General features: G+C 50.0%; 1 protein-coding gene across 1 annotated transcript in view; it reads right to left on the bottom strand.

Annotated features, from left to right (window-relative positions):
- Window positions 1-15564, bottom strand: part of LOC142097033 (putative methyltransferase DDB_G0268948) — a 43905-nt gene extending 28341 nt beyond the window's left edge. The window contains exon 1 of the mRNA XM_075178638.1: window positions 15454-15564. Coding sequence (XP_075034739.1) covers window positions 15454-15564 — 111 coding nt within the window. The remainder of the gene's footprint in view (window positions 1-15453) is intronic.
- Between the last annotated feature and the right edge of the window lie 1791 nt (window positions 15565-17355).

Raw genomic sequence — 17355 nt, 5'->3', positions numbered from 1 at the left:
GAAGGGGCACAGTGTGATCATGAAGGGGCACAGTGTGAGCATGAAGAGTCATAGTGTAATGGTGAAGTGGAAGTGTGATCATGAAGGGGCACAATGTGAGCATGAAGGGGTACAGTGTGAGCATGAAGGGGCACAATGTAATGGTGAAGGGGCACAGTGTGATCATGAAGAGGCACAGTGTAATGGTGAAGGGGAAGTGTGATCATGAAGGGGTACAGTGTAATGGTGGAGGGGCATAGTGTGATCATGAGGGGGCACAGTGTGAGCATGAAGGGGTACAGTGTGAGCATAAAGGGTCACAGTGTGAGCATAAAGGCACAGTGTAATGGTGAAGGGGCACAGTGTGATCATGAAGGGGTACAGTGTGAGCATGAAGGTGTACAGTGTGAGCATAAAGGGGTACAGTGTGAGCATAAAGGGGCACAGTGTGAGCATAAAGGCACAGTGTAATGGTGAAGGGGCACAGTGTGATCATGAAGGGGTACAGTGTTATGGTGAAGGGGAAGTGTGATCATGAAGGGGTACAGCGTAATGGTGATGGGGCACAGTGTGATCATGAATGGGTACAGTGTGAGCATAAAAGGGCATAGTGTAATGGTGAAGGGGCACAGTGTGATCATGAAGGGCCACAGTGTGTGCATGAAGGGGCACAGTGTGAGCATGAAGGGGCATAATGTAATGGTGAAGGCGAAATGTGATCATGAGGGGGTACAGTGTGAGCATGAAGGGGTACAGTGTGAGCATGAAGGGGCACAGTGTAATGGTGAAGGCACAGTGTGAGCAAGAAGGGGCACAGTGTAATGGTGAAGGGGCAGTGTGAGCATGAAGGGACAATGTGAGCATAAAGGGGCACAGTGTGAGCAATAAATTGCACAGTGTAATAGTGAAGGGGCACAGTGTGATCATGAAGTGCCACAGTGTGAGCATAAAGGGGCACAGTGTAATGGTCATGGGGCACAGTGTGATCATGAAGGGGCACAGTGTGAGCATGAAGGGGCACATTGTGAGCATGAAGGGGCACGGTGTAATGGTGAAGGGGCAGTGTGAGCATGAAGGGACAGTGTGAGCATAAAGGGGCACAGTGTAATGATGAAGGCACAATGTGAGCATGAAGTTGCACAGTGTAATGGTGAAGGGGCACAGTGTGATCATGAAGGGGCACAGTGTGAGCATGAAGAGTCATAGTGTAATGGTGAAGTGGAAGTGTGATCATGAAGGGGCACAATGTGAGCATGAAGGGGTACAGTGTGAGCATGAAGGGGCACAATGTAATGGTGAAGGGGCACAGTGTGATCATGAAGAGGCACAGTGTAATGGTGAAGGGGAAGTGTGATCATGAAGGGGTACAGTGTAATGGTGGAGGGGCATAGTGTGATCATGAGGGGGCACAGTGTGAGCATGAAGGGGTACAGTGTGAGCATAAAGGGTCACAGTGTGAGCATAAAGGCACAGTGTAATGGTGAAGGGGCACAGTGTGATCATGAAGGGGTACAGTGTGAGCATGAAGGTGTACAGTGTGAGCATAAAGGGGTACAGTGTGAGCATAAAGGGGCACAGTGTGAGCATAAAGGCACAGTGTAATGGTGAAGGGGCACAGTGTGATCATGAAGGGGTACAGTGTTATGGTGAAGGGGAAGTGTGATCATGAAGGGGTACAGCGTAATGGTGATGGGGCACAGTGTGATCATGAATGGGTACAGTGTGAGCATAAAAGGGCATAGTGTAATGGTGAAGGGGCACAGTGTGATCATGAAGGGCCACAGTGTGTGCATGAAGGGGCACAGTGTGAGCATGAAGGGGCATAATGTAATGGTGAAGGCGAAATGTGATCATGAGGGGGTACAGTGTGAGCATGAAGGGGTACAGTGTGAGCATAAAGGGGCACAGTGTGAGCATAAAGGCACAGTGTAATGGTGAAGGGGCACAGTGTGATCATGAAGGGGTACAGTGTTATGGTGAAGGGGAAGTGTGATCATGAAGGGGTACAGCGTAATGGTGATGGGGCACAGTGTGATCATGAATGATTACAGTGTGAGCATAAAAGGGCATAGAGTAATGGTGAAGGGGCACAGTGTAATCATGAAGGGGCACAGTGTGTGCATGAAGGGGCATAATGTAATGGTGAAGGCGAAGTGTGATCATGAGGGGGTACAGTGTGAGCATGAAGGGGTACAGTGTGAGCATAAAGGGGCACAGTGTAATGGCAAAGGGGCACAATGTGATGATTTTTGTACATATTGTTGTTTTATTTTGTTTGATCTTATTCCTCTTAATGATAGCTGTAAATTGTTCTTTGACCAAAATTTAATTGAAAAAAACTATATAAAAATATTTTTTTCCCTTGGATTTACATGTATTTTTTTTGCAAACAGCTTAATAAGTATTTCTGTCCTGACCTAAATACTTACTATGTCAATTTGACCCAACTACTCATAAAACGGGACTGAGCGCTAATTATTTTGGAGGGGTGCTTTGAAAAAATTATGTAGACGCTAAGGGTGCCGCGAACTGAAAAAGTTTGTGAACCATTGGACTTTATATATTGTCATAATTTCTTTAGAAATACTACACTATTATACTATTTATTTTATTTCTATGATATTTTTGAGGAAATGATTAGAAGAACAAGAAACAAGGAATCCTTCAGACACATCATACATATTTAAGTATTTTTTATATATTATGTTTTGTTAATTTAAGCGACCTGAACAACATCTTGATCTTCTTCAATTTTCTCAAAGAGTTCAAAGTGTTGACTTGGCCTCCAAATTCACCAGACCTTAATACAATCAAGAATCAGTCGGATGTGCTGGAAAAACAAGTTTGAGCCATGGAGGCCCCACCTTGCAACTTGCAGGACTTCAAGCATCTGCTGCTAACATCTTCTTGCCAAATATCACAGTACACCTTCAGAGGCCTTCTAGAGTTCATACCTTGACAGGTCAGAGCTATTTTGGCAACACGGGGAGGACCTACACAATATTTAGCAGGTATTAGGAACATCAGGTAACTGCTGTTTTCTTTTTGGCTGCTGCAGTGTTGTTTATAGCCTGAGTGTGATCACCTGAACTCCTCTCACCTGCAGCTCTATCTGACACTTGCCCTGATTGGCCACTACTGGTTTAAATATCTGTCAGCTTCACTCTGCCTTTGCTGGTTATAGCGTTCACACGCTTGCCTCTCCGTGCTCCTGGTTCTGTGATTATTCTGCCAAGTTCCTGATTGATAACCATTCTGACCTCTGCCTGGATACCGACCTTGCTTGTTTGTCCGTGACCCTTACCTCTGCCTGAATACTGACCTTGCTTGTTTGCTCATGGCCATGACTTCTATTTGGATTCGGACTCTACCTTTTCATCTGAGAGATCTCCGCCCATCCGCAGGATCGTGGTGCCAGCTATTCGTTCCATCAGACTCACCTGTGTCTGCAGTGTTTCACAGTACAGATTTACTGCTCTATCTTGCTCCGGCATTTTCCCTGTCACTGTGCTGCTCTAGCTCCATCTCACTCAGGCCACAGCTGGTACTACACCTCTACTCCACACTGCCAATCTGTTATACTGGTGGAGGGTGGTACTGCAACCTGTTGATAACTCAGCGTTCCTGCTTTTATCTTGTCCAGGATTATCCCTGCTCAGCTTCCCACTGTCAAGTTCTCTGTGGTGCCTACCTACCAGAGTTGAGTTATCACTACTCGAGAATAAGTCCTGGGGACAACCGAGTAACGTCGAACATATCTGGATCTATAGGAAAGGGGGTTGCTATAGGTGAAGCTCTCGTCGACAACAGGTTCTGAAAACTCAACTCGTAGGGTGATTCATGACAGCTGGTGGTTTAAATGTGGATGATCAGTGTAGTTGAAATTTATCAACATTCCAAATGATTTTACTATAGTTATCCAACATTCCTCCAGTGTTTTGCTATAGAACAGGTGAATAACTTTAGGGATGAGGATAGACTGTACTTGTTACAATAAATCAGTGGTTCCCAAACTTTTGCAGTTCACGGCACCCTTAGAGTCTCCAAATTTTTTCAAGGCACCCCTCCAAAATAATTACTGAGCAGTCCTGTTTTAGAAGTAGTTGGGTCAAAAAATCGTAATAAGTATTTAGGTCACGACAAAAATACTTATTTAGTTGTATGCAAAAATGCCCCTCTGCATCCAAGGACACTGCCCCCTCTGCATCCAGGGACACTGCCCCCTCTGCATCCAGACATTCTGCCCCCTCTGCATCCAGGCACTCTGCCCCCTCTGCATCCAGGCACTCTGCCCCCTCTGCATCCAGGCACTCTGCCCCCTCTGCATCCAGGCACTCTGCCCCCTCTGCATCCAGGCACTCTGCCCCCTCTGTCACGCTGTCCCCTCCTCTGCCCTCTGTCACGCTGTCCCCCTCCTCTGCCCTCTGTCACGCTGTCCCCTCCTCTGCCTTCGGCCACGCTGTCCCCCTCCTCTACCCCCAGGCACGCTGCCCCCTCTGCAGCCCTCTGTCACGCTGCCCCATCTGCAGGCCTCTGTCACGCTGCCCCCCTCTGCTGCCCGCTGTCCCCCTCCGCTGTCACACTGTCCCCCTCCGCTGTCACACTGTCCCCCTCTGCTGCCCAATGTCGCCCTCCGCTTCCACAGTGTCCCCCTCCGCTGCCACACTGTCCCCCTCCGCTGCCACACTCTCCCCCTCCGCTGCCACACTGTCCCCCTCCACTTCCACACTGTCCCCCTCCGCTGTCACCCTGTCCCCCTCCGCTGTCACCCTGTCCCCCTCCGCTGTCCACTGTCCCCCTCCGCTGTCCACCTCCGCTGTCCGCTGTCCACCTCCGCTGTCCACTGTCCCCCTCCGCTGCCACACTGTCCCCCTCCGCTGCCACACTGTCCCCCTCCGCTGCCACACTGTCCCCCTCCGGTGCCAGAGGAGGCTGCTGGGTCCCGGCGCCGCGCTGATTGGTAAGTTTCTGTCTTCTCTTTTTTTTATGTCTGGCTCGCGGCACCCCAGTGACAGCACCGCGGCACCCCTGGGAGCCGCGGCGCACACTTTGGGAACAGCCGCAATAAATAGAACATATTGTATTTACCATTTAGATATGTGTCCCCTATAGTTTTAATGATGGATAAGGTTTTTTGAAAGGCTTGCATGTTTCTGGTTAACACAGATTTGTCAATCCTGGGGTAGAGATTAACCACTACAAATGTTTCGGAAGGCAATTAATAGATGATTTTTTATTAACAACTCCACTTTATCTATTGGAGGCAGGGCCGGACTGGGACTAAAAATCAGCCCTGGCATTTAAAGCACACAGGCCCATGTGGGCTTCATGCACTATATTGTTGCACACTGATGCTGGCGTAGTGTGCGCTGCTGGTGCAGTACAACATGATGTAGTATGAGTGTGTGTGTGTGGGGGGGTATTTATTTCTCCTAATGACCCGCAAACTTACATTATTAGTACCCCAATTACATCAATAAATACCATAACAATACATTATTTGTATCAAAATTACAGCATTAAATAACCCCCCACACACACTCATACTACATCCATACCCACCCACATTACTGCAACCAGCATTACCCCCCCTTCCCCACATTACAGCAACCAGCATCACTCCCACATTACAGCAACCGTCGTCACCACCCACATTACAGCAACCAGCATTACCCCCCACCCTTCCCCACATTACAGCAACCAGCATCACTCCCACATTACAGCAACCGTTGTCACCCCCCACATTACAGCAACCAGCATTACACCCCCCTTCCCCACATTACAGCAACCAGCATCACTCCCACATTACAGCAACCGTTGTCACCCCCCACATTACAGCAACCAGCATTACACCCCCCTTCCCCACATTACAGCAACCAGCATCACTCCCACATTACAGCAACCGTCGTCACCCCCCACATTACAGCAACCAGCATTACACCCCCCTTCCCCACATTACAGCAACCAGCATCACTCCCACATTACAGCAACCGTCGTCACCCCCCCACATTACAGCAATACCCTCTCCTACTACAAATATATCAGAAAAAACATAACCATTGAACGATCATTTGAACCCACACGGCCATATTAAAAGTATTTCCATCTACAGCAAAATGTCAGAGAAAAATATTTTTTTTACTACAGTAACTGGATATGCGTCTTTTCTATTCATTTTAAATAACACAGTATATAAATTAATGGGGGTAAAGGAGGTGGGTGAGAGATAATTGGATGTGATCCATCAGTTTGTTTATATAGGAAACATTTAGATTATTTACCTGGAGACGTCTACCCCCTTGACTCACAGGCAGGGCCGACAACAATTAGAGACTTGCCTTTGGCAGAAGTTCATATTATGCCACACCGTAGTGCCCCCAGTTCATATTATGTCACATTGTAGTGCCCCCAGGTCATATTATGCCACATAATATTACCCTCAGTTCATATTTGGCCATGCAGTAGTGCCCACAAATCATATTATGGCATAGTAGTGCCCCCAAATCATATTATGCCACAATAGTGCCCACAAATCATATTATGCCACAATAGTGCCCACAAATCATATTATGCCACAATAGTGCCCCCAAATTACATTATGCCATACAGTAGTGCCCCAAATAACAGTATGCCATACAGTAGTGCCCCTAAATAACAGTATGCCATAGTAGTGCCCCAAATCAATAGTAGTGACCAGACAAAAACTCATTCACAAATAAAAATTGGTACAGCATATTAGATACTGAGAGTGCGAGTCCCAGGAGCAGCTTAATACCCCATTTACAATGCAAAGAAAAATAGATATATTGACACAATCACAGATAAAATGTATGCAAGCAGCGTTTTTTCCTCTTAATTAAAAATCTCTGTACAGATAAATATGCAAGAAACATTGCAGCACAATAATGAGCAATACCTAGTGTTTTAAACATCATTAGATACACAGTAGTGCCCCCAGTTCAAGAAAGGATGGTGAAAAACAAATTGGACACGAGAAAATATATGAACTTACCTGATTATAGCATCCTGTGTTCTGTTCTCCTACTGGACGCGCTGGGCGAGGAGTGATCAGCAGCTGTCAGCTCACACAGGAAGTCGGGAGCAGGGACAGAGGGCAGTGGTCAAAGTGGAAATTTAGAAGTGGGTGTATAGAAAATATACCTGAATGGAGTATGAAGGCTTGATTTTTTTTTTAACACTTGTCCCCTCTGTGCATTCCCATTCTTCATTACTACTTGTGTTTTATGATGGCTGCATCCCTGACATTCCCATTGTTAAGATGTCTCCCCCTTTACACTTTCTTTTAGCTATGCCCCTGCATCATCTTATCCTTTGTCCCTCTCATCCCACTTCCTGCACCCCCTTCCCCCTGGCTCTCACCCCTCTTCCTGCACTCCCTTCCCCCCTGGCTCTGTCATCCCTCTTCCTGCACCCCCCTTTCCCCCTGGCTCTGTCACCCCTCTTTCAGCATCCCTTTTCCCCCAGGCTGTCACCCCTCTTCCAGCACCCCTTTTCCCCCAGGCTCTCACCCCTCTTCCAGCACCCCTTTTCCCCCTGGCTCTCACCCCTCTTCCTGCAACACCTTTCCCCCTGGCTCTGTCACCCCTCTTCCTGAACCCCCTTTCCCCCTGGCTCTCACCCCTCTTCCACCATCCCTTTACCCCCTGGCTCTGCCACCCCTCTTTTTGCACCCCTTTTTCACCTGGCTCTGTCACCCCTCTTCCAGCACCCCTTTTCCCCTGGCTCTATCACCCCTCTTCCAGCACCCCTTTTTCCCCTGGCTCTGTCATCCCTCTTCCAGCACCCCTTTTCCCCGTGGCTCTGTCACCCATCTTCCAGCACCCCTTTTCCCCCTGGCTCTCTGTTACCCCTCTTCCAGCACCCCTTTTCCCCCTGGCTCTGTCACCCCTCTTCCAGCACCCCTTTTCCCTCTGGCTCTCTGTCACCCCTCTTTCAGCACCCCTTTTTCCCCTGGCTCTGTCACCCCTCTTCCAGCACCCCTTTTCCCCATGGCTCTGTCACCCACCTTCCAGCACCCCTTTTCCCCATGGCTCTCTGTTACCCCTCTTCCAGCACCCCTTTTCCCCCTGGCTCTGTCACCCCTCTTCTAGCACCCCTTTTCCCCCTGGCTCTGTCACCCCTCTTCCACCACCCCTTTTCCCCGTGGCTCTGTCACCCCTCTTCCAGCACCCCTTTTCCCCGTGGCTCTGTCACCCATCTTCCAGCACCCCTTTTCCCCCTGGCTCTCTGTTACCCCTCTTCCACCACCCCTTTTCCCTCTGGCTCTCTGTCACCCCTCTTCCAGCACCCCTTTTCCCCATGCTCTGTCACCCCTTTTTCAGCACCCCTTTTCCCCCTGGCTCTATCACCCCTCTTCCAGCACCCATTTACCCCCTGGCTCTGCCACCCCTCTTTCAGCACCCCTTTTTCCCCTGGCTCTGTCACCCCTCTTCCAGCACCCCTTTTCCCCTGGCTCTATAACCCCTCTTCCAGCACCCCTTTTTTCCCCTGGCTATGTCACCCCTCTTCCAGCACCCCTTTTCCCCGTGGCTCTCTGTTACCCCTCTTCCACCACCCCTTTTCCCCGTGGCTCTGTCACCCATCTTCCAGCACCCCTTTTCCCCCTGCCTCTTGTTACCCCTCTTCCAGCACCCCTTTTCCCTCTGGCTCTCTGGCTCCCCTCTTCCAGCACCCTTTTTCCCCATGCTCTGTCACCCCTCTTTCAGCACCCCTTTTCCCCCTGGCTCTATCACCCCTCTTCCAGCACCCCTTTTCCCTCTGGCTCTCTGTCACCCCTCTTCCAGCACTCCTTTACCCCCTGGCTCTGCCACCCCTCTTTCAGCACCCCTTTTTCCCCTGGCTCTGTCACCCCTCTTCCAGCACCCCTTTTCCCCCTGGCTCTCTGTTACCCCTCTTTCAGCACCCCTTTTCCCTCTGGCTCTCTGTCACCCCTCTTCCAGCACCCCTTTTCCCCATGCTCTGTCACCCCTCTTTTAGCACCCCTTTTCCCCCTGGCTCTATCACCCCTCTTCCAGCACCCCTTTACCCCCTGGCTCTGCCACCCCTCTTTCAGCACCCCTTTTTCCCCTGGCTCTGTCACCCCTCTTCCAGCACCCCTTTTCCCCTGGCTCTATCACCCCTCTTCCAGCACCCCTTTTTTCCCCTGGCTATGTCACCCCTCTTCCAGCACCCCTTTTCCCCGTGGCTCTGTCACCCATCTTCCAGCACCCCTTTTCCCCCTGGCTCTCTGTTACACCTCTTCCACCACCCCTTTTCCCCGTGGCTCTGTCACCCATCTTTCAGCACCCCTTTTCCCCCTGGCTCTCTGTTACCCCTCTTCCAGCACCCCTTTTCCCTCTGGCTCTCTGTCACCCCTCTTCCAGCACCCCTTTTCCCCATGCTCTGTCACCCCTCTTTCAGCACCCCTTTTCCCCCTGGCTCTATCACCCCTCTTCCAGCACCCCTTTACCCCCTGGCTCTGCCACCCCTCTTTCAGCACCCCTTTTTCCCCTGGCTCTGTCACCCCTCTTCCAGCACCCCTTTTCCCCTGGCTCTCTGTTACCCCTCTTCCAGCACCCCTTTTCCCTCTGGCTCTCTGTCACCCCTCTTCCAGCACCCCTTTTCCCCATGCTCTGTCACCCCTCTTTCAGCACCCCTTTTCCCCCTGGCTCTATCACCCCTCTTCCAGCACCCCTTTACCCCCTGGCTCTGCCACCCCTCTTTCAGCACCCCTTTTTCCCCTAGCTCTGTCACCCCTCTTCCAGCACCCCTTTTCCCCCTAGCTCTGTCACCCCTCTTCCAGCACCCCTTTTCCCCTGGCTCTATCACCCCTCTTCCAGCACCCCTTTTTTCCCCTGGCTCTGTCACCCCTCTTCCAGCACCCCTTTTCCCCGTGGCTCTGTCACCCATCTTCCAGCACCCCTTTTCCCCCTGGCTCTCTGTTACCCCTCTTCCACCACCCCTTTTCCCCGTGTCTCTGTCACCCATCTTCCAGCACCCCTTTTCCCCCTGGCTCTCTGTTACCCCTCTTCCAGCACCCCTTTTCCCTCTGGCTCTCTGTCACCCCTCTTCCAGCACCCCTTTTCCCCATGCTCTGTCACCCCTCTTTCAGCACCCCTTTTCCCCCTGGCTCTATCACCCCTCTTCCAGCACCCCTTTTCCCTCTGGATCTCTGTCACCCCTCTTCCAGCACCCCTTTACCCCCTGGCTCTGCCACCCCTCTTTCAGCACCCCTTTTTCCCCTGGCTCTGTCACCACTCTTCCAGCACCCCTTTTTCCCCTGGCTCTCTGTTACCCCTCTTCCAGCACCCCTTTTGCCCCTGGCTCTGTCACCCCTCTTCCAGCACCCCTTTTCCCTCTGGCTCTCTGTCACCCCTCTTCCAGCACCCCTTTTCCCCCTGGCTCTGTCACCCCTCTTCCAGCACCCCTTTTCCCTCTGGCTCTCTGTCACCCCTCTTTCAGCACCCCTTTTTCCCCTGGCTCTGTCACCCCTCTTCCAGCACCCCTTTTCCCTGTGGCTCTGTCACCCATCTTCCAGCACCCCTTTTCCCCCTGGCTCTCTGTTACCCCTCTTCCAGCACCCCTTTTCCCCCTGGCTCTGTCACCCCTCTTCCAGCACCCCTTTTCCCCCTGCTCTGTCACCCCTCTTTCAGCACCCCTTTTTCCCCTGGCTCTGTCACCCCTCTTCCAGCACCCCTTTTCCCCGTGGCTCTGTCACCCACCTTCCAGCACCCCTTTTCCCCATGGCTCTCTGTTACCCCTCTTCCAGCACCCCTTTTCCCTCTGGCTCTCTGTCACCCCTCTTCCAGCACCCCTTTTCCCCCTGCTCTGTCACCCCTCTTTCAGCACCCCTTTTTCCCCTGGCTCTGTCACCCCTCTTCCAGCACCCCTTTTTCCCCTGGCTCTGTCACCCCTCTTCCAGCACCCCTTTTCCCCGTGGCTCTGTCACCCACCTTCCAGCACCCCTTTTCCCCATGGCTCTCTGTTACCCCTCTTCCAGCACCCCTTTTCCCCCTGGCTCTGTCACCCCTCTTCCAGCACCCCTTTTCCCCCTGGCTCTGTCACCCCTCTTCCAGCACCCCTTTTCCCCCTGGCTCTGTCACCCCTCTTCCACCACCCCTTTTCCCCGTGGCTCTGTCACCCATCTTCCAGCACCCATTTTCCCCCTGGCTCTCTGTTACCCCTCTTCCAGCACCACTTTTCCCTCTGGCTCTCTGTCACCCCTCTTCCAGCACCCCTTTTCCCCATGCTCTGTCACCCCTTTTTCAGCACCCCTTTTCCCCCTGGCTCTATCACCCCTCTTCCAGCACCCCTTTACCCCCTGGCTCTGCCACCCCTCTTTCAGCACCCCTTTTTCCCCTGGCTCTGTCACCCCTCTTCCAGCACCCCTTTTCCCCTGGCTCTATCACCCCTCTTCCAGCACCCCTTTTTTCCCCTGGCTATGTCACCCCTCTTCCAGCACCCCTTTTCCCCGTGGCTCTGTCACCCATCTTCCAGCACCCCTTTTCCCCCTGGCTCTCTGTTACCCCTCTTCCACCACCCCTTTTCCCCGTGGCTCTGTCACCCATCTTCCAGCACCCCATTTCCCCCTGCCTCTTGTTACCCCTCTTCCAGCACCCCTTTTCCCTCTGGCTCTCTGTCTCCCCTCTTCCAGCACCCTTTTTCCCCATGCTCTGTCACCCCTCTTTCAGCACCCCTTTCCCCCCTGGCTCTATCACCCCTCTTCCAGCACCCCTTTTCCCTCTGGCTCTCTGTCACCCCCTCTTCCAGCACCCCTTTTCCCCATGCTCTGTCACCCCTCTTTTAGCACCCCTTTTCCCCCTGGCTCTATCACCCCTCTTCCAGCACCCCTTTACCCCCTGGCTCTGCCACCCCTCTTTCAGCACCCCTTTTTCCCCTGGCTCTGTCACCCCTCTTCCAGCACCCCTTTTCCCCTGGCTCTATCACCCCTCTTCCAGCACCCCTTTTTTCCCCTGGCTATGTCACCCCTCTTCCAGCACCCCTTTTCCCCGTGGCTCTGTCACCCATCTTCCAGCACCCCTTTTCCCCCTGGCTCTCTGTTACCCCTCTTCCACCACCCCTTTTCCCCGTGGCTCTGTCACCCATCTTTCAGCACCCCTTTTCCCCTGGCTCTCTGTTACCCCTCTTCCAGCACCCCTTTTCCCTCTGGCTCCCTGTCACCCCTCTTCCAGCACCCCTTTTCCCCATGCTCTGTCACCCCTCTTTCAGCACCCCTTTTCCCCCTGGCTCTATCACCCCTCTTCCAGCACCCCTTTTCCCTCTGGCTCTCTGTCACCCCTCTTCCAGCACCCCTTTACCCCCTGGCTCTGCCACCCCTCTTTCAGCACCCCTTTTTCCCCTGGCTCTGTCACCCCTCTTCCAGCACCCCTTTTCCCCTGGCTCTCTGTTACCCCTCTTCCAGCACCCCTTTTCCCTCTGGCTCTCTGTCACCCCTCTTCTAGCACCCCTTTTCCCCATGCTCTGTCACCCCTCTTTCAGCACCCCTTTTCCCCCTGGCTCTATCACCCCTCTTCCAGCACCCCTTTACCCCCTGGCTCTGCCACCCCTCTTTCAGCACCCCTTTTTCCCCTAGCTCTGTCACCCCTCTTCCAGCACCCCTTTTCCCCCTAGCTCTGTCACCCCTCTTCCAGCACCCCTTTTCCCCTGGCTCTATCACCCCTCTTCCAGCACCCCTTTTTTCCCCTGGCTCTGTCACCCCTCTTCCAGCACCCCTTTTCCCCGTGGCTCTGTCACCCATCTTCCAGCACCCCTTTTCCCCCTGGCTCTCTGTTACCCCTCTTCCAGCACCCCTTTTCCCCGTGTCTCTGTCACCCATTTTCCAGCACCCCTTTTCCCCCTGGCTCTCTGTTACCCCTCTTCCAGCACCCCTTTTCCCTCTGGCTCTCTGTCACCCCTCTTCCAGCACCCCTTTTCCCCATGCTCTGTCACCCCTCTTTCAGCACCCCTTTTCCCCCTGGCTCTATCACCCCTCTTCCAGCACCCCTTTTCCCTCTGGCTCTCTGTCACCCCTCTTCCAGCACCCCTTTACCCCCTGGCTCTGCCACCCCTCTTTCAGCACCCCTTTTTCCCCTGGCTCTGTCACCACTCTTCCAGCACCCCTTTTTCCCCTGGCTCTCTGTTACCCCTCTTCCAGCACCCCTTTTGCCCCTGGCTCTGTCACCCCTCTTCCAGCACCCCTTTTCCCTCTGGCTCTCTGTCACCCCTCTTCCAGCACCCCTTTTCCCCATGCTCTGTCACCCCTTTTTCAGCACCCCTTTTCCCCCTGGCTCTGTCACCCCTCTTCCAGCACCCCTTTTCCCTCTGGCTCTCTGTCACCCCTCTTTCAGCACCCCTTTTTCCCCTGGCTCTGTCACCCCTCTTCCAGCACCCCTTTTCCCTGTGGCTCTGTCACCCATCTTCCAGCACCCCTTTTCCCCCTGGCTCTCTGTTACCCCTCTTCCAGCACCCCTTTTCCCCCTGGCTCTGTCACCCCTCTTCCAGCACCCCTTTTCCCTCTGGCTCTCTGTCACCCCTCTTCCAGCACCCCTTTTCCCCCTGCTCTATCACCCCTCTTCCAGCACCCCTTTTCCCTCTGGCTCTCTGTCACCCCTCTTCCAGCACCCCTTTTCCCCCTGCTCTGTCACCCCTCTTTCAGCACCCCTTTTCCCCCTGGCTCTATCACCCCTCTTCCAGCACCCCTTTTCCCCGTGGCTCTGTCACCCATCTTCCAGCACCCCTTTTCCCTCTGGCTCTCTGTCACCCCTCTTCCAGCACCCCTTTTCCCTCTGGCTCTCTGTCACCTCTCTTCCAGCACCCCTAAAATTTAAAGCTGCACTGGCTTGTAAAGGCAAGTTTGCTTTACAAGCCAGCGCCGCTTTCAATTTTAGTTGTAAACTCGCCGATTTCCGGCGACTTGACAAAATCGGAGTATAATACATTTACCCCCAGATGTGGTAAAGGCTAATACAGTAGAGCAGTTTAAACATACTTGGGATAGACATAAGAATATCATTATACAGAATAAGGGATCAAATAAGGTTTTAGGTTACCATAGGTTAATAAAACAATGGGCAGGCTAGATGAGCCAAGTGGTTCTTATCTGCCGTCAAATTCTATGTTTCTATGTTAATTTGAAATTGTTAATTAATGTAATGTATGACTGTCAGTGAGGGCAAAACACACCTGGATTTGAGGATCAAAATTATACAAGCAAGTGGCTTTATTTCAAATGGAAACTTCTAGCATGGGTTTTATTCCCATTCTGTTGTACTAGAGGAAATGCTTTCAGTTTATTTTCTTACTGTTATATGTGTTGTGGATCCAATCAGGGCTGCCAAGAGGAATTCAGGGCCCCGGTACAGCAACTTCACGGGGTCCCCTTATAGTTGAGTATGGTAAAAAAAAATGCGCCACCGGGAGTGGTTGGGGGCATGGCTGTGCATCATTGGCAGTATGTCTAGCAGGTGAAAAGCACTAGGCCATCCTCCTACAGAAAAATGCATTACTCACACATGCCCTCTCTGCCCAGCAGCTTTGCTTACACAAGTCCCCTCTGCCCACATTGGTTAATCACACCTGCCCCCTTTCTGCTCACTCGCTTTAATCACATATGCACCCCTCTGCCCACATGCTTTAATCACACATGCACCTCTCTGCCCACATGCTTTAATCACACTTGCCCCCTCTCTGCCCAGCAGCTATAGTCATACATGCCCCTCTCTCTGCCCAGCACCTTTAGTCACACATGCCCCCTCTCTGCCCAGCACCTTTAGTCACACATGCCTCCTCTCCAGCATACCACCTTCTTACCTTATTCTCCACTACACAGCACGGGACCGGAAGATATCCAGCAGCCTGCCCGCACTGAGTACCATGTGAACGCTGCAGTCACATGACCTGGGGTCTGAAGGATTTAGCCACTACCGATCCCCCCTGCACTCATGGATATGTGCGCAAAAAAAAGAATAAAAGTACTTTTAAATTTTTTTTTTTTAAAGAGAGGTAGGTCTGGGCCCGGGTAATTTGTATCCCTCTCTCTTGGTGGCCCTGGATCCAATGCACAACTTAGAGTAAGACTTGCCATGGAAGTAAAAAGAGAATTGGTGTTGAATCAGATGGATTTGAGGGAGTGTCAAACCCCAGCAGGAAATGTATGCATACAAATAAAGGAAACAAAAAGCACACAATAAAATTGAAATTCAAAGAATGATATTGTTTTGAAATAAAGTATGTGCATTCACATTGTAACAGAAGGGACATATAATACTAATTATTTCAGTTTGATAGGGTGCTGCTTTTTATTTATTATTTTTGTTTATATCAGTATTAAAAAGTGTGGTAAACTTACATGCAACTAACTTGACTATATAATGCATTTTAAAATTACTTGTGGTAAAAAGTCATATTATATAAACATACATGCACATATAGTGGAAAAAATTAAATTGATAATGAATATTGCCAATTTATACTTACTCTGTCTTTTACATAAGATAAAATCATGTCCATGATTCCAATGGAGGCTGGGATCATATACTTCTGATAAGCCAATGAGAATTCCTTCTTTGTGAATAATCGAACTGCCATACCTGGGTTCATATATATATAAAATGAAAAGAAATACTGCTGTCTTTATCAGGTTATTATTGTTATTAATAATAATAAATCTAAGTTTATGCATTTAACACCTCAAATGATCTCCATACTGACCTGCACACCATAGACCCACTACCTGCTTATGATCTTACTCCCACATAGGCTGATCAGTATATTCAATCAGCTAAATCATGATGTTTCCCCTCCCCCTCCTCATGGATGCTTTGGATGAGTTCTCCAAATCCGTTAAAACTTATATGGAAAAGTCCCAAGCATCTATATATGGTCCAGTATGGGTAAGTTCAGTGCCAATTCAATAGTGGACATATATAAAACAAAGTGGTATTGATTTCAACAGTCTTTTCTTAAATAAATAAATTAGCATATACAGTAGTAAACAGCAGCAGGTGCTTTAAATAGTTCTTTAAACAGCACATATACAAGTATGATCCACGGTGCTTTTAAACTGTAATAAAACAGATGCAAAATCTAGATTGTCTTCAGAAATGTGAGATGACTTGTCTTTGTATTCTCCTATCTCTATTATACTACAACTTTATACAGCCCCTACAACACATTAAATACAATTTTTTAAAAGAAAACATTGTTACCGGTACCTATAAAATATTATTAGATGCACACACTGGTTTTGGCCCACGCCTGTCACTATTTCTGCCACAAACAAATGCATCACCTCCTGTATTAAAATGCTGAACAGTAGAGTCACAAGATCCCTATCTTTTTACCCTCTTATGCATACAGACTGCATTACTTTCTGACTGTGTTATGTTAATGTTAATTGACATTCATCAAGTTTCTGAAAGCAGCTCATATTCATGTACATGTAGAATAGGATTTATTGTGCTCTATGGAAATGTCCCCATAGCTAGCAATTAACGTTCTTACAGCGTTCTGTGAATAGAAGCAAGTAGAAGCAAGATCTCAATAGAAGCAAGCAGTTATATCAGGGGCAGACTTGGTTGGGAGACAGGGGGGCATCTGCCCCCCGGGCTGGTCCCATAGTGGGCTATCTTGGGCTGGGTCACTGGGCCACCTGCATTTCATTCCTTTAAAATGTTCCTAATAAGCTGCTGAGTTGAGTCTTGCCCACCAGGCTAAAATTTGCCAGTCCTCCCCTGAGTCTTTTTCTACATAGAGTGGGAGACACTAAACACAGACTGACAATAACGCTTTCTCTATGCAGCCCATACTTTCTAGAAATATTTTAAAAAAAATGGTAAATATTTCTGGAAGGCATCCCTTGAAAATGAGTGTATGCAGATGTTAGCAAAAACATTACAAGCGTAAACAACGTAATTTAAAACTGCATAAGCATATTACCTAATTGATCCACAGCTGAAAAAACATAGTGAAACTGTAACATATATTACACAGAGGCAAGTCAGAAGCTTAGTTTCATCTCATAATTATGCCTTACCTTCACAGATGATGTAAGCAGCCAGGAGTCTACAATGGAAAATAAGAACTTCTTTAACTGAAATATATAATGCTTCCACACACCTTTGAGGTTGTATATAACCAGTTGGATCACTTGTCTTAAAAGCAGAAACCCATAAATGAGCATTGAGTATCTTTGAGAATCACCTTAGGCAAGACAAACAGCCATGTTTTGGAATGCAGATTAAAGGTTAGTAGGTTGGAGTATAGAATACTGTATATTACCTATAACACCGTATGTTACATAAAAAATCCACATACTACTTATTAAACTACTTAATTTAACAGGGAGTAACATAATCTATTCAATCCAGTGTCATCCAT

This window comes from Mixophyes fleayi, chromosome 7, assembly GCF_038048845.1.
Source record: "Mixophyes fleayi isolate aMixFle1 chromosome 7, aMixFle1.hap1, whole genome shotgun sequence".
NCBI classification, from domain to species: Eukaryota; Metazoa; Chordata; class Amphibia; order Anura; family Limnodynastidae; genus Mixophyes; species Mixophyes fleayi.
Note: the sequence above shows the minus strand (reverse complement) of the source record. Positions and strands in the feature narration are given on the sequence as shown.